General features: G+C 31.2%; 3 protein-coding genes and 2 pseudogenes across 3 annotated transcripts; all 5 read left to right on the top strand.

The window, feature by feature from the left end:
- The first annotated feature begins 783 nt into the window (after nucleotides 1–783).
- LOC129293697 (outer envelope pore protein 16-2, chloroplastic-like) lies at nucleotides 784–3,324 on the top strand. Its single transcript, XM_054931780.1, has 7 exons — nucleotides 784–1,060; nucleotides 1,433–1,484; nucleotides 1,650–1,730; nucleotides 1,830–1,861; nucleotides 2,221–2,254; nucleotides 2,457–2,524; nucleotides 2,831–3,324. The coding sequence occupies exons 1-7, from the start codon at nucleotides 935–937 to the stop codon at nucleotides 2,972–2,974; spliced, it is 537 nt and encodes a 178-aa protein (XP_054787755.1). The 5' UTR covers nucleotides 784–934; the 3' UTR covers nucleotides 2,975–3,324.
- An 862-nt stretch (nucleotides 3,325–4,186) lies between these two features.
- Nucleotides 4,187–5,452, top strand: LOC129292493 (cytochrome P450 CYP736A12-like). The gene is made up of 3 exons (XM_054930043.1): nucleotides 4,187–4,277; nucleotides 4,400–4,955; nucleotides 5,354–5,452. The coding sequence occupies exons 1-2, from the start codon at nucleotides 4,223–4,225 to the stop codon at nucleotides 4,936–4,938; spliced, it is 594 nt and encodes a 197-aa protein (XP_054786018.1). The 5' UTR covers nucleotides 4,187–4,222; the 3' UTR covers nucleotides 4,939–4,955; nucleotides 5,354–5,452.
- On the top strand, nucleotides 5,191–5,934 carry LOC129292392 (cytochrome P450 71AU50-like; annotated as a pseudogene).
- A 3,510-nt stretch (nucleotides 5,935–9,444) lies between these two features.
- Nucleotides 9,445–11,210, top strand: LOC129292248 (cytochrome P450 CYP736A12-like; annotated as a pseudogene).
- A 6,868-nt stretch (nucleotides 11,211–18,078) lies between these two features.
- LOC129293711 (cytochrome P450 CYP736A12-like) lies at nucleotides 18,079–20,391 on the top strand. Its single transcript, XM_054931797.1, has 3 exons — nucleotides 18,079–18,237; nucleotides 18,369–18,949; nucleotides 19,391–20,391. Exons 1-3 carry the CDS (start codon nucleotides 18,129–18,131, stop codon nucleotides 20,225–20,227), a joined length of 1,527 nt encoding a protein of 508 aa, XP_054787772.1. The 5' UTR covers nucleotides 18,079–18,128; the 3' UTR covers nucleotides 20,228–20,391.
- Nucleotides 20,392–23,044: the final 2,653 nt, after the last annotated feature.

Genomic DNA, 23,044 nt, shown 5'->3' with positions numbered 1-23,044 from the left:
TCGAAGGAAAATATTGGAAAAATTTCATCTGAAGATCATAGATGTGATATATTTTCAAATTAGGACTAATAGTACAATTTGAAATTCCTCAACAAAATATTGGGCTTGAATTGAAATAAAATTATAAAATAAAATGGTCAAAATATTTTTCTTTCATTATATTACCTCGTAACGAGTAATAAAATGAAATTTACAAATAAAATCAAGCTTTTAACAAGTATGCAATTGATTAATGAAAGAAGTCCATTGGGTGATTTATTTTTGTTACTTGTTAAATCATTATTATAATTTTTAAAATTAACCATACTACTTAATGTTAAAAACTTTACTTTACTTATTAATTACCATGTATTACTTGTCCCATTTAATACATTGCAGTTAATTTGGTAGCTAATCCATAAACAAATTTGTTAATTTTATTTGTCAGTTCCTCACATTATTTGTTAACTCTGTAACTTTACTTATTTAATTATTATCATAATTTATAAAATCAATTATATTACCTATTAAAAATTTTATTTTATTCGTTAATTCCTGTGTGTTACTTATTGGGTTGGGAAAAAAAAAAATCATCTATACACATGGCACGCAGGCGATAAGCTTTGAATATGGAAACTTGTCAATTAGGAGCACGAAAGATGAATAGCAACGGTTTTGGGATTTTGACAATTTCTCTGAGACCGTTATACACGTGTCAAATCCGTTGCGACTTAGTAAGCGCGAATTTCGCGTCGTCGTCATTTTGGAAACGGCCACGTGTGATCTTCTAAACACACGCGTCCTCACTGGGAGGTGTGAGCACTCGTCGTCCGTTATTTCCTTCATCTTCCCCAATCTTGGCATCTTTTCACTTTCTTGTCAATCTCTGGCTCACCCAGCAGTGAGAGATATCAGAGAATTTTGCTTGTGATCAACGCTTAGAGGCCTAAGTAAGATGAATACTAACTTGGAAACACGGTCTTTGCTTGATGAGCTTCGAAGCTTTGACAAAGGGGGTTTCTTCGACCTCGGCCACCCTCTTCTCAATCGCATTGCTGAGAGCTTCGTCAAAGCTGCAGGGGTAACCTCCACCTTTTTAACCCTTCGAGTAAATTATCGTTAGGGTTTGAAACATATTTCGTTAACTCAGTCTTAAATGTATTATTTGTTATAGGGAGGATTAGCAACTTCAGGGAAATAAAATGGTGTATATATAGATCACTGGAAATCAGTTTCTTTAAACAAAGAATGGCTGATCTTGATGTCATGAGGACTGTATAAAATAATTATGATTTTCATTGAAGGACTTGAATCAATGTCATATATCTAGGTCTCAAATGCTATAAAACTCTAAAGGCCTAAAACAGGAAAAAATGCTAGTTTACTCTTTCTCCGTGTGTTTGAGCGCATATCAGCAAAACTCGTGCTCATGGTGGTGGATGTGTGTTTACAGATAGGAGCCGTCCAAGCAGTGTCTCGTGAAGCTTATTTCACAGCCATTGAAGGTTCATTAATGATTCCTCACTTTTTCTTATAGATTTTATAATGATCCTCGATCTATGTCGACAGAGAGGACCGACATAATGTTAGATTTGGTTGATCCCATATGTATGATGTGGAAACTCAATGGTACGCACAATTTAGTATTTACTGTATGGATTTTTAATTAGGTTCTGGGCTTGATAATAACGACGGTCTACCGCCAGAAGTACTACCTGGTGCCAATAAAAGTCGTCTTCCAGGTCTCACAGGTATTTTATACAGACAGGAGATATTGTTGTGTGTTATGACGTCATTTTATATATGTTCCTTTCGGTATTTTTTTGTGAATTTTTGTTTTCTGATTGCAGGAGAGACCAGCAGTAAATCTCTTGAGGCCATGGTGAGATTTCTCATAAAACTTATGACATTGAAGTTTTCGCACATGAGCTTTTCAAAACCCGGTGTTTTTGTCTTAATGTTCCACGATTGAACTTTTATGCTAAACTTTATATAAATGCCAATGGCATGTTGTCTAAGTGGCAACGCCACCTCTTCATCTAACCTTGCATTGGTATGGTGCTGTGTGTGGTGGCCTTCCCTGTCGGGGAAGGATGTGTGTGCGAGTGTATCAATTTATATATATATATATATATATACTGTCATGTCATTTTTTTCTTTTTCTTTTTTTGGTGGAATATCATGTTTTTCTTTATCATGGATTTCTTGCTAATAATTGCTTCCTTTATTCCTTTTGATCAGGTGAAAAATACTGGAAAAGAGTCCTTACAATGGGGTAATGATATCTTTTATGCTACGGTCCACTTTATCTTTCTATAAACATTGAATTTACTAATAATGTGTTCAGTTGTGAGCATAATGATATTTTTGAAACAGAGTAAATTTATGTTTATGAGTTTTCTCATGCTTATGATGTTTATCTCTTGAACGTCAACGAGCTATTCTGAACCTTAACAAATTCTTCTCCCATCATACAGGTTTGACTGCAGGAATATATTCAGGTCTCACATATGGTCTGAAGGAGGCTCGTGGAGCTCATGATTGGGTATCACGATTGGTTTAAGACCCAAACTTATTTTTTTAAAAGAAAATATTCAATGTTCTTATCACTAATATAGTTGGTCTTTGTTTGGATCAAGAGGTTTACCGTTATGCCAAAAATTCAAGATTTTATATGAATGAAGATAACAGTCCCTCTTATGGACCACACATAAAATGAACAACGACAAGAATTAAATCTGTCTCATTGTTTCAGGCATGAAGGTTTTCCTTAGATTAGCTGCAGATTGTTTTGTTTCTGGTATTCACAGAAATGTTAATAGTGTAATCATGAATTGTGTGTTTGATGCAGAAAAACAGTGCAGTTGCAGGAGCTATCACTGGGGCAGCTCTTGCTCTTACATTAGATGACTCTTCTCATGAACAGATTGTGCAGTGTGCCATAACCGGAGCCGCCATCTCCACAGCTGCAAATCTTCTCTCTGGCATTTTCTGATGTGGGGTGGATCCCTACATTGTACTCGAGATTACTGGATTTTGACAACAATTAAGGAAACTATATTGTGATCTGAATCGTGAGAGTCTTAGATAAACCTGCTATCAAGTTTTAGTTCCATAATGAATTTCTTGATTGACAAAAAAGCTTTTATGAATTCTGGCCTATTGAGCATGTCTCTTTCCATTTCAATTTTTAGAGCACTTCATGGTGTCCATCAGTGATAGTCATTTTGTTTACAGTATACAATTGAGGTCTAAGATAGCCACATTTGATGAGAGAGTTCATGTAGTCTGTGGACCGTCAACCATTTATTGATTTTGATGGTTTCCATCATGAAACCACATGCACTTATTATCTCAACACCCGACACCCCCCCCCCCAAAAAAAAAAGTAAAAAGAAAAACACCTTGATCTCTTCTTGGAATAGGAGTTGCTACAAGATCACATAAAGTAGGGAAACGATCAGATGATTCCAGTAATTAATAAAATAATTTGTCTGACATTGTCTGAAGTGGCAACAGATCTTCCAAAGAGGGAGCAATCATATTCAAAATGATCGACTTGTTTCAATAATGGAACCTAATATAGACGAGAAATGATTGACATTTTGGTCAGATTTTCAGGATTAGTATATTGCCTGGGAGTGGGCGGCAGCATTCATTAGGCAATTATATTCTTGTGTGTATTTAAATCCCAAAAGTATCAGTAGTAAATTTGATCTTAATAGTATCAAGTTCATTCTTTTATGATGTTCCAACTTTCTTTTATGATGCTGGCCTAAAAAAAAAAAATTACTTTTAAGACGTAAAGGGGAAAAAGTAAACAAATAAAAGCATAAATCTTTTTCCTTTTTAATTGATACTCCAATCAAATCCCGTAGCAAAATTCTCTCACCAGACCTAAAATTATATGCCAGAATATTTTTCCGCTTATCTGCTTTTGAAATTTCAGCGCAGATGAATCCATTCAACTTACACATTAATAAACACCTCACCAAATCAGTTTTCATTGGGGCCACAGTAAATTTCGTCCAAATGTGGCATTCAATTATCGCCCAGAGAACCAAAGGCATTTGTTTCGTCTCAGCTTTCAATCAATAGTCACTGAGAAGTCGATGTACATATATATATATATATATATATATTATCTCTTCCATGCATTGATCATCTATATCAGCATCCAACTATAGAACATGATTCCTTCGACAATAGCTATTCCTGGACTCTTACTTTTGACTTCCATGCCATGCACAGTCTCACTATCTTCTTGCGTCCAAATAAACACAAGAAACGTCCTCCAGGTATTTATCTGTTATGTCTTGCTGGAACTTAATGTTCATCATCAGTTTCTGAAATTGAAATCTAGGGCGAAGGCAACTTTTCACCTTACTTTCATAACTTTTTTCATAATGCATCACTATAGGACCTTTGGCCCTGCCTATAATGGGAAACATCCACCAGTTAGGCACACTACCACATCGCAGCCTTCAATCTCTGGCTAGCAAATATGGGCCCCTCATGTACCTGCGGCTCGGACAGATCCTAACCATTGTGGTCTCTTCCCCTGAAGCAGCTGAACTACTCTTCAAGACCCACGACCCTGTTCAGTCTCAGGCCACTGATTACCTATTTTATGGCGCCAAAGGTGGAGCCTTTTCTGAGTATGGTTCATATTGGCGCGACATGAAGAAACTGAGCGTCCAACATCTTTTCAGTGCTTCAAATCAAGAACTGTTTGGTCAACTTAGGAGGGAGGAGATACGAATGGTGGTGAAGTCTCTAGAGAATACTGCAAAGATGGGTGAGGTTGTGGACGTCAGTGAGAAAGTGCATGGGCTTCTAGAAGATATAACTTATAAGATGATATTGGGACGCAATAAGGATGACCAGTTTGATCCGAAACGGCTCGTTTCTGAGACACCGCTGGAGCATTTAATCTTGCAGATTTTTTTCCTTGGTTAGGAGCTTTTAATCTCCAGGTACGATCTTTCAAATGAATAGGATGACTTCTTTTAATGATTTGATCAACGTTTTCACACCTGCAGTGAGGATGCCATCTTTCTGATGTGTGTGGGTTTAAGTGTCTCTCTGTCACAATGCAAATTTTAATATGGTTCATATATAATGAAACTACTCAAATCTTATTGTCTTGGGGATTAAAACAACGCTTTAAGGAAATAAGCAGAGCATTTGACCAATTGTTTGAGAAGATAATAAAGGAGCATGAGCAAGCCCCTGACAATCATAAGGATGAGAATAAACACCAAGACTTTATAGACATACTATTGTCACTGATCCATCAACCCATGGATGATGAACAAAACTATGAAATCACTCCAGATGACATCAAGGCTTTAATACTATCTTTGATTTCTAGGGCATATGAAACTTCTGCTGTGACTGTCGAGTGGACTCTATCAGAACTTTTAAGAAATCCAAGGGTGATGAAGAATCTACAAGATGAGCTAGAAATTGTGGACGGAATGGTGGAAGAGACAGCCTTATCAAAGTTGAATTACTTGAACTTGGTTGTCAAGGAGAACTACAGATTCCATCCTGTTGCCCCATTCATCCCTAGAGCATCCACAAAGGATGTTTTGGTTTATGGGTTTTACATAGATAAAGTCAAGAACCTTAGTAAATTTATGGGCACTAGGACGAAATCCTCAAATATGGTCAGACAATGCTGATGTGTTTTATCCAGAGAGGTTCTTGAACAATAATATAGACCTGCAAGGACATGATTTACAGCTCTTACCATTTGGTTCGGGACGTAGGAAATGTCTAGGAATGCAACCGGGTCTGACCACAGTTAAGCTTGTGATTGCTTGACTTGTACACTGCTTTAATTGGGAGCTTCCTTTTGGGATGAAACCTGCTGATTTGGACATGACTGAATCATTTGGGCTCTCTATACCAAGATCTAAGCACTTGTCAGCTGTGCATCTGATAGCCTAAACTATTAAATGGTGCAAAATAAATCACGAACTTTAAAAAATAGAGCATTAGCAGCCCATTGTTAACTTTAGCTAACGGACGTTATGAGGGGCTCACAATGACACGTGACACGACATGTCAGCATAAGAAAAGTGCAAATTTAACAATGAACTATTTTTGAAAGAGTACTAGATAGCCTATACTATAAACAAATGGACTATCCAATACTTTTTCATCAATTTTAATCAAACACCATTTATTTTCATACTTATGAGACTCATAACGCATTAATCTCTTCAATATTCTTGCCTTCGTTCTTAATCTTAGCTCAAGAGAAAGAGGTTCAAAGAATTCTTCTCTGAAAACATTCACAAAGATGACATTAATAAAGTAGAAAAAATAATTCGTGATTAAATTAAGCTTCTGTCATATGTAGTAAAATTAAACTTCCATTTACAAATAAGTTTCATGAATTTCAAAAATTATGACTAATTTGGATTTAGGTATAATTTAAAATTAAGATAAAAAGATAATAATACCCCTATTAAAAAAATTTATATTAGATCAGTCAAATAATTTACAACCATTTCATCAATTATTTATAGCTATAATTTTAACTTTTTATAAATGTAAATTTATATATTTAATAATTAAATTGATCAGTTTAACTATTAAATATGTAAAGTTATAATTATAAAAATTTAAAATTATATTGATTAAATAGTTGTAAATAATTAATATTAATTTTTATTAGTAACTCATGATTGTTTAACTAATAAAAATGTGAAATTACAGTTATAAAAAGTTAAGTTATAAGTGTAAATTGCTGATAAAATAGTTACAAATTAATTATTTGATTAATATAATATATGTTTTACGAGGGTCTTAATGTTTTTATAGTTTAATTTCAAATTATAATCAAGTTTTTAAGAACCTGACTATGATTTTTAAATTTCATGAGATTTATTTTAAATAAATCTACTCTATGAGATATATATGTAATTTTTTTTAAATGAATTAATTATGTTATCTATTGAAAGTTAAATTAATATTAAAATTACGTGATTACAAAATTTCAATATCTGATTTTGCAATTCAAGAGTAAAAATTGATATGAATATAGACAACTTACCATATGTTAAACATTTTAAATCATAAATGATTTCGGCTTCAAATTTCTTCACGCCGCCTTGCTCAAACTGATGAAACACGACAGGACAAAGTCACAGCAGTTACAGCGATGAAGCTGGTTCGCAAATCGGGACAAAGAACTGTAACTGACAAGTGATCAGGCAGAGTGTCAAAATCATGTTCTGTTCATACTTGTGAAGCTTTGTAGATGATGATCAAGTTTTTGCATTTTATATTTTTTTTACTAAGCTTAAAATAATTTTTTTTATCACAAATTATAAAATATTTTTAAAATAAAATTTTATATATTAATATATTTTATTAAATGTTCTTAACAATTTTATTTTTTTTGAAAGAATGCATAAATTTTTAAAAATACTCTTTAATTAATATATTAAAAAGAGAGAAAATTATAAATTAAATTAAAAAATAAAAAATAATATTAAAATAAATTCATTTAATAAAATTTTAATATTCTTAAAATGTCTTATATTTTAAAATATTTTTTTTAAAATTTTTGTATAATTTGATATGAAAATAGTAGTTCTTTGAGTTAAAAAATAAAAATCCTTATATTTGTTCTTTAATAACTCTTATTTATTAGGTCATAAGTGATTTATGCATGAACAGTTCATATAAATTAATGGTTTTTTATTTAAATATTATTTATTTAATTATGTATAAATATTTTTATATTTTTTAATTATGATTAGATTGACGCAGGTTCAATTACTGTTAAAATATTGACTCTTAAATTGTTGTCTCAATGATCAGTTTAATTTTCATTATGTTCATTTTACGTTTGGTTGGGCAAAATGTCTAAATCATGCTGAAAGTTGCGGACTAAATATTTTGGAACACGTGATACATATATCTTATATTGACTGTGGCATTGTACTTTTACTCTCTAGATTTAAAATCTGTTCTAATGAAATTAAAAGAATGGAAGAATAATAATTAAAAACTTTTTAACAAATTAATACTCCCTCTCTCCTAAATTACAAAATAATTTGAGACAAGTTTACATATATTAATAAAGTTCAATAACAGCACTTCATCAATTTATTTTTTTAAAACAAAATTATAAATTTTTAAAAGTATACTTCATTTAATATAACTTTAAATCTACAAAGGATAATGTTAGAAAAGTCTCGACAATGAAATTTTATTTTTGTCAAATTGTCTTGCTATTTTTAATTCTATTTATAAGTCACTTTCAGTATATTTTATTGAAATCAAGAAAAACAATAAATTTCATTAACTTTTATTTTAAAATTTAATAAGTTTTTACTTTTACTCCTAAAAAATATTCTTAAATCTCATTACTAATATTTTTATTCAAAGTATTTAATAAAGACAAAAATATAAAGAGGAATATTGAAATTGACAAATGCCTTATAAATAGGACAAGAGAAGTATATTTCCTCTGGTCATAGTTGTAGGACAACTTTTAAAAATAAATTTTGGTTCAAAATGCAGGTCATCTTGTAATAATTAATTTTTTTTTAATTTTATCTTTTCTTGATTAAGGCGAATGCATTTAATATAATTGTATCATAATTTAAAGCTAATGATAAAAATTAAAGTATATCACATTTTTTATGATATCAAGAAAAAAATAACTTTTTTTAAATGTTTAAAATAGTTGAAAGTATCTTATACAATAAGAATTGGAGGAGCATTTTGGGATAACAAAAGTTTTTCAACATTGTCTTATAATTTTGGATATAGGGATTATTAAATTAGGATTTTTTAAAAAATATTTTTAGTGTTAAAATATAAGATAATGAAGACTCATTTTAAAAACCAAAATTATGATAAAATCCTGATTTAGCATTAATTTTTGGGTTAAATGATAATTTCATCCTTAAATATTCTAACTCAATATTTGAAAACCATGTGATGTTGCCCTTAATACTAACACTATTACATAAAAGAATCAAGAAAATTATAAATGCTGAGAAGTAAATATCAATTTTTTTTCTATATAAAAAAACATAACAGAAATATCATTTTAATCAATATTATTATTATTATTAACAACATCATCACTAAGTAAGTAAAAATATTATATTCATTTTAATAATATCTTATTAAAATCGCATTCATTTTTAAATCACAAGTACCCTGGTCGTTGATCTTCCGTGAGGAATTCATCCATACCGTTACACTTGGATATTTTGTTGCTTTCCCATCCCACGTCCATATCATTTCTAAATACTGCTACAATAAAATTTAGTGCATGCAATAATGCCAATTAAGTATTCATTTCCTAATTCCTAGCCACTAATCACTAACTGATCACACTATATATATTGTGATCTCATACGTGTTGATCAATCATCACTTGTCATCAACGTCCTCCATTTCTCCATTTTCACTGTCAAACATGATTCCTTCAATAGTAGCCATTCCTGCATTAATCCTCCTTCTGACTTTCATTTACATGATTCTGTGTCTCTTCTTGCGTCCAAATAACCAGGCCAAAGACGCTTGCAAACGTCCTCCAGGTTTGTATTTGTTATACAGTTTTCCTCTATTCTTTCTTTTTCTTTTATTCGCTTTCTGGCATCTGGACTGATATATTTCTCGTTGATCAAATTTCTGTCATTCTCAATGCATGCATCACTACAGGTCCTTTGGCCCTCCCCATTATTGGGAATTTTCACTTGCTAGGCACTCTCCCACATCGCAACTTTCAAACTCTGGCCAACAAATATGGATCCATCATGTCCTTGAGGCTAGGACAGGTCCCAGTCACTGTGGTCTGCTCTCCTGAAGCTGCTGAACTATTCCTTAAGACCCATGACCCTATTTTTGCAGATCGACCCAAAACTCAAGCCGTGGATTACTTATTTTACGGATCCAAGAGTATGTCATTTTCTGAGTATGGTTCATACTGGCGCAACATGAGGAAGATGTGTGCCCAACACCTAATTCTCAGTGCTTCAAAACTCAAAAGTGGACTTGTTTGGTCCTATAAGGAGGGAGGAATTGAGAATAATGATAAAGTCATCACTTGACCCAGCTGCAACAATAGGTGAGGTTGTGAACTTGAGTGAGAAGGTGCACCAACTTTTGGAAGATGTGGTTTATAAGATGGTGCTGGGACGTAGTAAAGATGATCAATTTGATCTCAAGGGGCTTCTCTCATATCGCTTAAGCTTGACCGGAGCATTCAATCTTTTGTGCCTTGGCTAGAAACCTTTGATCTTCAGGTATGATATTTGAAAGGATTTGGGACACCACAAAATCTAGATCCTCACTGATACTGTCAATAACCTGTTTAAATCTCTCTGTTTTTCAGGGATTAACACGTCAATTAAAGGAAACAAGCAGAGCTCTTGACCAAGTATTGGAGAAGATAATGAAGGAGCATGAGCAAGCTCTTAATGTACAAAAGGATGGGCAAGGTGAAGACTTTATAGACATTTTACTGTCGTTACTGGTCACAGATGATGAACGAAACCATGAAATTACTCGAGATCACATTAAGGCTGTAGCATTATCTATGATTGCCGGGGCATACGAAACTTCTGCCGTCAGCATCGAGTGGACTCTATCAGAACTTTCGAGAAATCCAAGGGTGATGAAGAATCTACAAGATGAGCTAGAAACTGTGGTGGGAATGAACAGAATGGTGGAAGAATCAGATCTTTCAAAGCTGAATTACTTGAACTTGGTGGTCAAGGAGAGTTTGAGGCTCCATCCAGTTGCTCCATTCATTCCACGAGCATCCACAGAAGATGCTATCGTTGATGGATACTACATAGAGAAAAACTCACAAATCTTAGTAAATTTATGGGCACTAGGACGAAACCCTCGCATGTGGTCAGATGATGCTGAAGTGTTATCCAGAAAGGTTCTTGAATAGCAACTCAAACAACGTTATTCAGGAACATGATTCTCAACTTCCTTCATTCGGTTCGGGTCGTAGAAAATGTCCCGGGATGCAGATGGGTTTAACTACGGTTAAAATCGTTATGGCTCAACTTGTGCACTGCTTTAATTGGGAGCTTCCTTTTGGGATGAAACCTGCTGATTTGGACATGACCGAATCATTTGGCCTCTCTATACCGAGAGCCAAACACTTGTCAGCTGTGCCAACTCATCGTCTTTCTTCGAAGGTTTATGATGAATGAAAGGCCGTGATGCAAGATGATATATGGAAGAAAAATGTTGACTGTGAAAGAATATGAAGTGCAAAAGAGAATAATTTATTAGGTTGTTAGTTATTGCTATCTCTTTTGGCCAAAAAAGAGTTCATTTTATTAATAAAAAAAGAACACACGTCAATAGTCAGAAGATAACAAAAACACTTAAAAAAAAAATCTAGAAACCACCTAATACACAAACTTATGGAAAAAAAAAAACACATACACAAGGAAACAACAAACAAACAAATCAAAACAAATCAAAACAAAACAAAAAACAGTAATCATCCAACAGTTACTCTTGATTTTTGACTATTGATAAGTTAAGTCCAAAAAATTAACAAATAATTATTTAGATATTAATAACAACTCATTCATAATTAATGACGGTTATGAAAATATTTTGAAACTGAATTTATAACATATGTGTGTATATATATATTGTTTTATTTATCACAATATTGGTAACTTATCAATAATAAAAAAATAAGTTGGTTTTTAGAAATTAGCAACTCATTTTTTAATATTGACAATTCAAGTCCAAATATTAACAAATGAATATTCAAATATTAATAACAACACGTCCAAAATTGAAAATAGGTGAAGCAAATGTCTGGAAACAAAATTTAAATATATATTAGTTTGCACTATATGTGAACGTATTAAGGGATTACTTAACTCAATGGTCTTTAACTTGAGGGACTAAGGTGTCTTGGGTTCGAATTCTTCTTAGCCCCCTTTTGAGAGTTTCCGTACCATTAACCGCATCGCTGGAGCTTTGGCGATGATGGTCAGCCTGTTGGTGGTCAGGCCATTTGTGCCGGAGCTCCGGCTGTGGCTTCAGCGCTGGCCGCCAGTGCTTTTGATTGATCCCATATGTATGATATGGAAACTCTATGGTACACACAATTCAGCATTTACTGTTTCAATTTTTAATTAGGTGCTGGGCTACGTCCTACCACCAGAAGTGCTACCTGGTGCCAATAAAAATCGTCTTCCAGACAGAAGACATTGTTGTTTGTTACGATGTCATTTTGTATGTGTTCCCTTCGATATTGTTTTGTGAATTTTTGTCTTGTAAATGCAGGAGAGGACAGCAGTAAATCTCTTGAGGCCATGGTCAGATTTCTCATAAAACTTACAACATTGAAGTTTTCCCTGAGCTTTTTCAAAACCTGGTGTCTTCGTCTTAATGTTCTACAATTGTACTTTTATGCTAAACTTTATATAAATGCCAATATATATATATATATGGCATGTTGTTTAAATAGCAACACCACCTCCTCATCTAACCTTGCATTGGTATGGTGCTGAGTGCGGTGGCCTTCTCTATGGGGCAAGGATGTTGTGTAGGAGTGTATCAATATATGTACATAAATAATACTGTCATGTCATTTTTTTTTCTTTTTTTTTTATTGGTGGAATGTCATGTTTTTCTGTATCATGGATTTCTTTGCTAATGAGTGCTGCCTTTATTCTTTTTGATCAGGTGAAAAATACTGGAAAAGAGTCCTTACAATGGGGCAATTAATGATATCTTTTATGCTACGGTCCACTTTATTTTTCCATAAACACTGAATTTACTTGTAATGCGTTCAGTTGTTAGTATAATAATATTTTAGAGACAGAGTAAATTTATATTTCTGAGTTTTCTCATGCTTATGATGTTTATCTCTTGGACGTCATCGAGCTATTCTGAACCTTAACAATTTCTTCTCCTCTCATACAGGTTTGACCGCAGGAATATATTCAGGTCTCACATATGGTCTGAAGGAGGCTCGTGGAGTTCATGATTGGATTTCACTATTGGTTTAAGTTTACGACCCAAACTTATTTTTTTAAAAGAAAATATTCAATGTTCTTGTCACTAATATAGTTGGCCTTTGTTTGGATCAAGAGGTTTACCGTTATGCCAAAAGTTCAAGATTTTATATGGATGAAGCTAACAGTCCCTTTTATGGACCACACTTAAAATGAACAATGACAAGAATTAAATCTGTCTCATTGCTTCGGGCATGAAGGTTTTCCTTAGCTTAGCTGCAGACTGTTTTGTTTCTGGTATTCACTTAAATGTTGATAGTGTAATCATGAATTGTGTATTTGTGTTTGATGCAGAAAAACAGTGCAGTTGCGGGAGCAATCACCGGGGCAGCTCTTGCTCTTACATTAGATGACTCTTCTCATGAACAGATTGTTCAGTGTGCCATAACCGGAGCCACCACCTCCACAGCTGCAAATCTTCTCTCCGGCATCTCCACAGAATACGAAGTGCCCAAGAGGGAATTTAGTATTTTTGGTGTTTTTCTTTATTGCATAATATACTGGTCTGGTCTTATTCATAAAGTAAAGGAGAACATTAATTTTGATCAGCACTCCGCTATTTCTTGTGTTTATTTTTACTTTTCTACCCTTATTAAATGTTAAAAAAATTATTAAAAATAGTTCTTTTTATCTTTATCAAGAGAATAGAGGTGAAAATTTATTAAATTTTAAAATAAAATTAATGAGGTTTAAGATTATTCTTGATTTTTATTAAATATGTTAGAAGTAACTTATAAATAAAATTAGAAAAAACATGTGTGTCAATATATCCATGGATTGAATGTGTAGAATATAAAATAAAATTATAAGGGCAAAAGAAGAAATTCAAGAGAATGGCATTAAAATTTCAAAATTTGAAATTTATGCTTGTTTCTCTTTTATTTTTTATTTCAGGAATGATATAACTTTTAATCCCTCACATTTAGCTTAATTATCAATTTAGTCCTTTAAATTTAATTTTTATAAATTTAATCCTCTAAGTTTATTTTGATTACTGATTTAATCCTTATTGTTTAAAAAAATGTTACATTGTTAAAATTTATTAACTTAGATAACAAAATATTAATGGAAATCATGCATAATAATAATAATGAACATAATTAATTAGGTATTGAAAGATATGTTCTAAAGTTTTGAAAAACAAGATAACAAAATACATTGTAAAGATATTGATAAAAATTAAACTTATTTGAGAGTTAATTTGTTATTATGTAGTCACATATACATGTTAAATCATCAATATATTTTTACATATTAAATTATATTGAGAGTCAATATGTGTTTTAAAATTTAAAGGGCTAATAGAATAATCTAAGAAAATATAAGGGATTAAATTGATAAAAATTAAATTTAAAAAACTAAATCAATAATTAAGATAAACTTGATGGATTAAATGTTTCATTATCCTTTTATTTTACAATATCAATAACAATTGTCATTGCTGGAAGAAATTTTTAAAAATTAAAATTATATTGCTTAAATCTTATTTAAGATTAGCCATATTACAAAATAGATTAAATGAATTAACTATGTTATTTATTAAAAGTTAAATTAATGTTAAAATCGTTTAATTACAAAATTTTAATATATGATTTTTCAACTTAAAAGACTAGAAAAATGATATGAAAATAGATAACTTATAATATATTAGACCTTTTAAATAGGGAAATGATAAAAAAAAAATCCTCTTAAAATATGCAAATGACAATAAGATCTCGTGAAATATCATAATTCTTTTCAAATTTTTAAGGACTTTTTGACATTAATGATTTTTGTTAAAATACCCTCATTTAAAAAAATTAAATATTAGTGACTACTTTAACTTAAGAAATAACTACTTTTTCTAGTAATAATTAAAATGAAACAAAAAATTATAACTTTTTCTATATATATTTTTTATTTAATAAAGTCTAAATATTGTAAATATCCGTGATTACTTTAGTTAAGCAATTATTTTTTTTATGATAATGACTAAAATGAAACAAGCAATTACAATTTTTATACGTAAATTTTTTATTTATTAAAGTCCAAATGTTATAAATATCTGTTAATTCATTAATTAGTTCAAGCAACAACTACTTTAATCCAAGTGTAATTTTTGATCAAAAAAAGTTGTGATTGCTTGTTTTATTTTAGTTATTATTAGAAGAAAAATAATCATTATTTAAACTAAAGTAATTGTCTAGATTTATTTTTTTAGACTAAAGCTGTTACTTTTTATTTTGAAACGGAATAATTTAGCCATATCACAAAAAATTATTAATATTAAAAAATATTTAGAGATTTGTAAAAAAAAATTTGTAACATTTTGAGGCCTTGTTGTTATTTTTATATTTAGGAAATTTCTCTCATCTTGCACTTTTAATAATTTCAGTTTCAAAGCTACTTGACGTGCCAAGCTGAAGCACAACAAAACAAAGTTAAATGCTACTTACAGCAGTTGAAGCTGCCTCGATACATTCAAAACAAGAGGTTTTTGGTTTTTTTGGCCAAACAGGACAAGAGGTTACAACGGTAAAGCTAGTTCGCAAATCATTACAAAAAAAATGTAACTGATTAGGTGGAACGTCTAAATCATGTTCTGTCTATATGTCATATGTCATGAGTCTTATATCAAAAAATTATATTAATATAATATGATTTATAAGTCAATCAGATATCCTCCCTTTATAATATGCTTTTTAGGAGCGAGTTTTATTTAGGGAGCTTATAGTCACAACGTTAATACTCTCGTTGAAAGTTGCCTTTGGCAAAAGAAGCCTCCTATAGAGTGACTAATCGAGCATAGGTCTAATCGAGCATAGGTCGAGTGACGCACAATGGAGTGTGTGCTATTGCGAATACCTCCTCTTAAAAGATGGGTTATATTATGAGTCCTTTATCAAAAAGTTACATTAGTAAAGTGTAGTTTATAAGTTAGTCAGGCAGCTTTCCTATATAAGGCACCTTTTGAAGGTGAGCTCTATTCAAAAAACTTATGGTCGTGACATCATGCTCATGCAGCTTTATAGATGACAATCAAGTAGCGTATCCAATATGTCGATTTTTTTATTTTAAAAAACATATGATATGATATATTTCTAATATGTGCAAATATGTTTATAAAAAATCACAAAAACATTAAAAATATAATTTTAATTTAAAAATATCCAATCTAGCATACAAATATAATTCTTTACAATAATACCAAGCAAAAAAAAATTATTATTATACTTTTATTCCATCTTTATTTAATTGCCAACAACCTAGTTTCTACTAATAGTTCCATACTTAGAGTTTATATGCCAAAAAATTACATTCCTACTTTTTTATAATTAAAAATATAATTTTTTATCCTTTTATATCACAAAGTTATTTTTTAGGAAAAATCTAATCTTTGACTGTAAAAACAAATCACAAAAATATGTTAGAAACAAAAAAAATTAATATAGCAATGTTTAATAAAATTTAATTTTTTAAAAATAGCCTCAAAATATTGACTTCAAAGTATCAACTCGCAATTTAAAAGTATTTGATACGTATCAAAAATTATTTTTAATATTAAAAAATAATATTTCAATACTCTATAGATATGTATCAAAGAAATATCGATGAATATCGACATTGGACATGATACTAACATAAATATATGAGGCAATTTGAAGTATCGGTGCTTCATATATAACAAATCTAAAAAGTGATGCCATGTTATTTTTTCTCTTTTATGAAAAATAATTTTAAAAATAATTTTTAAATATTACTTACAAAGCTGCACTGGCTTTTTAAAATGTGTCTTATAAATGAGATAGAAAGGAGCATTATTTTAATTATAATTAGGTTGTTGCAGATTCAATTAATATTGAACCATTGATTCTTGAATTATTGTGTCAACAATCATTTTAATTTTCACCACCTTTGTTTCACCATTTTTTATTAGAAGGCTATGGAAAACTGTATAAAAAGATTAAGATCTAACTATATCTAATACCAAAAAGCTTCTACAATCCTACGAGGGCTCATTGAATATCATAATATCAAAGTTGTTACATATTGTACCTTCATTTTACTTTTGGGTTAGGTAAAATGTCTAAATCATGCTAAAGTTATGGACTAAATATCTTGGCACTCACGACACTTATATCTTATCTCAATTGTGGCATTGTAATTTTACTCTCTAGATTTAAAAGTTTGATCTGGTTACTGAAAAGGATGGGAGGATAATAATTAAAAACCTCTTAAAAAGTTGTTATTAAATTAACATTCTTTTCAAAAAGATTTTTAGCGTTAAAATATAAGAGAATGAATACTCAACTTAAAAACCTAAATGATGATAAAATCATGATTTAACATTAATTTTTGGGATAAGTGATCATTTTATCCTTAAACTATAAGTTTGAAAACATTTAAAATAAATAATGATAATCTGATAGCACTTGGTAATTGGTTAAAATGCTCCGTCAAAATTAAATCTTAGCCTTTTACATGTAAAAGAAGTGACATTAATTTTTTTATATTTATTTATAATTTAAATAACTTAATTGATATTAATTTTTTATATAATACTTATTTGTAATTTTTTTATCTTTTTCTGTAATTTTTAATTTCATTTTTTGTAATATTTAGGTTAATTAATAGTTAGAGTTAGCTTTTGCTAATTGTAAAGGAATATTGCAGTGTTTTCAAATATTTTTTTAGAAAATAATGTGTCAAAAAGGAACTTAGAATTCCATACGCTTGTTGATTTATGGTTTAAGAACAAGCTCTATGTTGCTCTTTTGTAATCTTTTTTTTTTTTGCCAGAAAAAAGATCATTTTATTAATATTCAAAAAAAATATTACACACGTGAATACTGGATAGTCAAAACCAACTAAAAAGAAAAACACTCAATAATCAGCTGCAGTTGGATATTTTGTTGCTTTCCCATCCCATGTGTACATCATTTCTAAATCTGGCCACAATACAATATAGTCCCCGCAATAATGCATAGATATTTATTTTCCCAACGAACATAAAATTATTTCCTAGCCAGTGATCACTAACTGATCATCCTATATGTTGTGACCTCATACTTATTGATCAATCATCACTCATCATCAACGTCCTCTATTTCTCCATTTTCTCTGTCAAACATGATTCCTTCAATTGTAGCCATTCCTGCATTAATCCTCCTCCTGACTTTCATTTACATGATTCTGTTTATCTTCTTGCGTCCAAATAACCAGACCAAACGTCCTCCAGGTATGCATGTACTTGTTACACAATTTTCCTCTGTTCTTCCTTTTTTCTTTTTGCTTTCTGGTATCTGCACTGATATATTTCTTGTTGATAAATTTTCTGTCATTCTCAATGCATCTTCACTATGTATATAGGTCCTTTGGCCCTCCCCATTATTGGGAATTTTCACTTGCTAGGCACTCTCCCACATCGCAACCTTCAAACTCTGGCCAGCAAATATGGATCCATCATGTCCTTGAGGCTAGGACAGGTCCCAGTCACTGTGGTCTCCTCTCCTGAAGCTGCTGAACTATTCCTTAAGACCCATGACCCTATTTTTGCAGCTCGAGCCAAAACTCAAGCCGTGGATTACTTATTTTACGGATCCAAGAGTATTGTATTTTCTGAGTATGGTTCATACTGGCGCGACATGAGGAAGATGTGTGCCCAACACCTTCTCAGTGCTTCAAAAGTGGACTTGTTTGGTCCTATGAGGAGGGAGGAATTGAGAATCATGGTAAAGTCATCACTTGAGCCAGCTGCAACAATAGGTGAGGTCGTGAACTTGAGTGAGAAGGTGCACCAACTTTTGGAAGATGTGGTTTATAAGATGGTGCTGGGACGTAGTAAAGATGATCAATTTGATATCAAGGGCCTTCTCTCAAGTTGCTTAAGCTTGACCGGAGCATTCAATCTTGCAGATTTTGTGCCTTGGCTGGAAACCTTTGATCTTCAGGTATGATTCATTTGTCTTAATTAGTTTGATGAATTTAACGTTTCAATTTAGTCCTTTTGCATGAAATTAAACAGAGAATCATTTTCAACAAAATAGTTTTAAAGTAGAGAACGAAGTACTGGATTTAGACTTGTGGCATGTCCCAAATGCTTTCACTCAGTCTCGAATGATATTATGGAGACCTTCGATTTAATTGAATGATTGTCAGATATGTTAGTATAAAATACAGAAAGAACACTAAATGACAGTTCTAGTTTTTGCTATGCTCTATGCCTTAATCTAATTATACAGAGAAATTATAGAAATACTTTCTCATAACATTCTCCTTTAACTCATTGTTTCATTTATTTCTGGTTAAAAGCGTTAATTAAATCTTACACTCAAAGATCTAGATTGTCATTGATACCGTCAATAACCTGTTTAAATCTCTCTGTTTTTCAGGGATTAACACGTCAATTAAAGGAAACAAGTAGAGCTCTTGACCAAGTATTGGAGAAGATAGTAAAGGAGCACGAGCAAGCTCTTAATGTACAAAAGGATGGGCAAGGTGAAGACTTTATAGACATTTTACTGTCGTTACTGGTCACAGATGATGAACGAAACCATGAAATTACTCGAGATCACATTAAGGCTGTAGCATTATCTATGATTGCTGGGGCATACGAAACTTCTGCCGTCAGCATCGAGTGGACTCTATCAGAACTTCTAAGAAATCCAAGGGTGATGAAGAATCTACAAGATGAGCTAGAAACTGTGGTGGGAATGAACAGGATGGTGGAAGAATCAGATCTTTCAAAGCTGAATTACTTGAACTTGGTGGTCAAGGAGAGTTTGAGGCTCCACCCAGTTGCTCCATTCATTCCACGAGCATCCACAGAAGATGCTATCGTTGATGGATACTACATAGAGAAAAACTCACAAATCTTAGTAAATTTATGGGCACTAGGACGAAACCCTCGCATATGGTCAGATGATGCTGAAGTGTTTTATCCAGAAAGGTTCTTGAATAGCAACTCCAACAACGTTTTTCAAGAACATGATTCTCAACTTCCTTCATTCGGGTCGGGTCGTAGAAAATGTCCCGGGATGCAGATGGGTTTAACTACGGTTAAAATCGTTATGGCTCAACTTGTGCACTGCTTCAATTGGGAGCTTCCTTTTGGGATGAAACCTGCTGATTTGGACATGACCGAATCATTTGGCCTCTCTATACCGAGATCCAAGCACTTGTCGGCCGTGCCAACTCATCGTCTTTCTTCTAAGGTTTATGATGAATGAAATGTCGTGATGCAAGATGCATGATAATATATATATATATATATATATATGGAAGAAAAATGTAAACTGTGAAAGAATATGAAGTGCAGGACAGATAAATTTAGCACAAAGTTGCAATTTTTCTGTGGGAGTACACTAGGTTGTTAGTTATTACTATTTAGTTAATTAAACAACTCGATTAATTAGCAACGTACTATCGAGCAGTAATTAATCAACAATATAGTAAATTGGTAACTTCGAACCAAAAAAAAAATTATTTGAGAGTAATTTTTAATTTTATTGAAATTTTCCATATTTATATTAATTATTTATACATGCCTGGGGAGTGAAGAATGATTTTTTCAATAATTTATGATAAGATGTTTTTTTCGTCTTCTTTTTGAATAAAAGGCCATAGATACACCGTGTTAGACGACATGTTGTGTCATGTCATCATATAAAATTTTTTGAAAAAATGACAATTAAGTCTCGAGAAAGCAATTTATTCAAGGTAAATTTCACAAGATTCAAAAACCCCACATAAGTCTCATGGTTCTTCAGTAATCATAACTAACAAGTAAAGATACTCAATTGCCCATATAAAAAAATTTTAATCGTGCACCACTATTATGATGTTCTCTTAGAAACTCATGCTCTCGAATCTCGAACCTAAATACATCTCTTCTGAAAATAGTAGTGTGCCCTTATCCCTTATTTCTGACGTCTCATCCTCTGTCATCACAGTAGGTGGATGCAACCACTTGTTTCGCCATCCTTTGTGCACTACCTAATGCTATCAAGGCTTCGATCTTTTGAATCCATGAAATGGAGGAGCTCTTCAATAATTTATTTGTTTTATGAAAGAAATAGAAGCACTTGGCCTAATCCCAATGCCCTAAATTAAGGACCAATACTAAAAAAGAGAAGCTATTTATTTTAGATTGCAATTTGAAAATATGCAATTTCTAAGTGTGTAGCATGTATTGTAAAATAAATAACTATTGATTTTGAGAAAGAGTTGAAAATTATTGTAATTGAAGGAGTGAAAGAATTATTAAATTTTTTTAAAAAAATTATTCTAGGAGATAGCTCTAATAATTTATAATTAAAATACCAAACTTAGTAACTTACTTTCAAATAATTTGCAATAGAAAAATAGTTCTTCCACTCCTTCAATGATAGCCCACACCTCCTTACCTCCTTGGTAGAGGGAGGCTGTGGGTTATATATCTATTCTCCGCGTAGGTAAGGGGTAAATGTGTATGAGTGTATTGGAGATGTGTGTTATTCTGTCCTCTGTTAATTTTCTTTATAAGAGAAGGGGTAAGCATGTGGCGTGGAGTGCGTTTGAATTTCATCAATTTCCTCAAAAAGGTAATAATGAGGTCATTTAAATTTTAATTAAGTATAATTAATTATAAAAATAATTAATTAATATAAATAATTTTTAATTATAATTGATTATGTTATAATCTAATATGTTTGGATACTATTTTTTTAAATTAATTTTAATATAATTAAAAATGTTTGAATAATTTAGTCAGAATAACTTTTAGCGATATAAATTATCATAATGAACATTATTTTTTAAAATTAAATTATTGATAAATTTGTGTCTAATATTATTAAATTTGTTAAATTTTTATTTAAAAAGTAATATATTATTTAAATTATATATCTGATTAATTATAAAATTTTAAAGTGTATTAATATTAACATTCTAATTTACATAAATAAATATCTTAATATATTTTAATTTAAATAAATTTAATAAAAGAGAAAAATTTGATTTAGATCACATTTAGCCCACACAAAAAATAGGGAGATCTTTTTTTTTTTAGAAAAATAGCTTCAATTTTTTACTCCGGCCAGGAGAAAACATCAAGCTCCAAGCTTCTTTCAAGTGACAGCACGAAAGAGGGTAATATTGGCAAGTCAAACAAGGAAGAGGGTAATATTGGCAGGCCAAACGCCCTGACAAATAATTAAGGCTGTAAGGATAAAACTGAATCTTGAAGCTGCTTCATCCAGCTTATTTTCAAATCTAATTTGGGCCCAATAATCGATTACCAAAATTTTGTGGTGTTTGGACAATTTTTGTTCAAAACAAGATTTTGGATCAAAAAATCGATTTTTTGTGCCATCCAAACAGGCAGAATTTTAAATTAATAATTAATTTTTTATTCATTTCGTAACGTTCTTAATCATGACTCCTTCAAATTTCATGTTGCAAAGCAAAATTCGAAGTACTAGTTTGGAAGATTACGAAATGAATAAAAATTAATTATTTAAAATCAATACTTTACTCAAATTTCATAGCGTAACGTTTGCTACTAACAAAGAAAAAATTAATAAAGTATTGATGATTCTTGATCTTACACATGGCATACATGTCTAGATCATGCTAAAACTTAAGGGATATAAGTATGGCATTCATTTATTAATCAATACAGGCGTGCGTGTGTCCAGTAATGCACCCATAAAAATTTATCAGGGAGCAATGTTTAAGGTAAATACAAATATTGATATATTTGAAGAAAATATAATTTTAAATATTAACTAAAGTAATATATAAATAAATTATATGAAAAGTTTAAAGATATATTAGTTTTATTTGTATTATAAATTTATTTTAATAACAAATATAAGAGTTAAGAATATTTTTAAATATGTATACTTGATCATTTTAAAGAGAATATGGGGTAATTGATAATTAATATGTATAATGCTGTTTGGAATCAACAACTTATTTCCTCTCTCTGTTGCCGCAATGATACGGATGATATATTAAGAACACCTTTCTCCTTGTATGACCAGAATGATTTTCCTGTCTGGAAC

Source organism: Prosopis cineraria, unplaced genomic scaffold (assembly GCF_029017545.1).
Source record: "Prosopis cineraria cultivar Desert tree isolate PC_DT_omini unplaced genomic scaffold, ASM2901754v1 PC14, whole genome shotgun sequence".
Lineage (NCBI taxonomy): Eukaryota > Viridiplantae > Streptophyta > Magnoliopsida > Fabales > Fabaceae > Prosopis > Prosopis cineraria.
Note: the sequence above shows the minus strand (reverse complement) of the source record. Positions and strands in the feature narration are given on the sequence as shown.

What these genes read in the sequence shown, in the direction of transcription:
- LOC129293711 (XM_054931797.1), top strand. Translation starts at nt 18,129, where the DNA reads ATGATTCCTTCAATTGTAGCCATTCCTGCATTAATCCTCCTCCTGACT. An exon ending in CCAGACCAAACGTCCTCCAG is followed by an intron (nt 18,238 to 18,368) that starts GTATGCATGTAC and finishes CTATGTATATAG; the next exon opens with GTCCTTTGGCCCTCCCCATT. An exon ending in TGGAAACCTTTGATCTTCAG is followed by an intron (nt 18,950 to 19,390) that starts GTATGATTCATT and finishes TCTGTTTTTCAG; the next exon opens with GGATTAACACGTCAATTAAA.
- LOC129293697 (XM_054931780.1), top strand. Translation starts at nt 935, where the DNA reads ATGAATACTAACTTGGAAACACGGTCTTTGCTTGATGAGCTTCGAAGC. An exon ending in AAAAGAGTCCTTACAATGGG is followed by an intron (nt 2,255 to 2,456) that starts GTAATGATATCT and finishes CCCATCATACAG; the next exon opens with GTTTGACTGCAGGAATATAT. An exon ending in CTCGTGGAGCTCATGATTGG is followed by an intron (nt 2,525 to 2,830) that starts GTATCACGATTG and finishes TGTTTGATGCAG; the next exon opens with AAAAACAGTGCAGTTGCAGG.
- LOC129292493 (XM_054930043.1), top strand. Translation starts at nt 4,223, where the DNA reads ATGCACAGTCTCACTATCTTCTTGCGTCCAAATAAACACAAGAAACGT. An exon ending in ACACAAGAAACGTCCTCCAG is followed by an intron (nt 4,278 to 4,399) that starts GTATTTATCTGT and finishes GCATCACTATAG; the next exon opens with GACCTTTGGCCCTGCCTATA.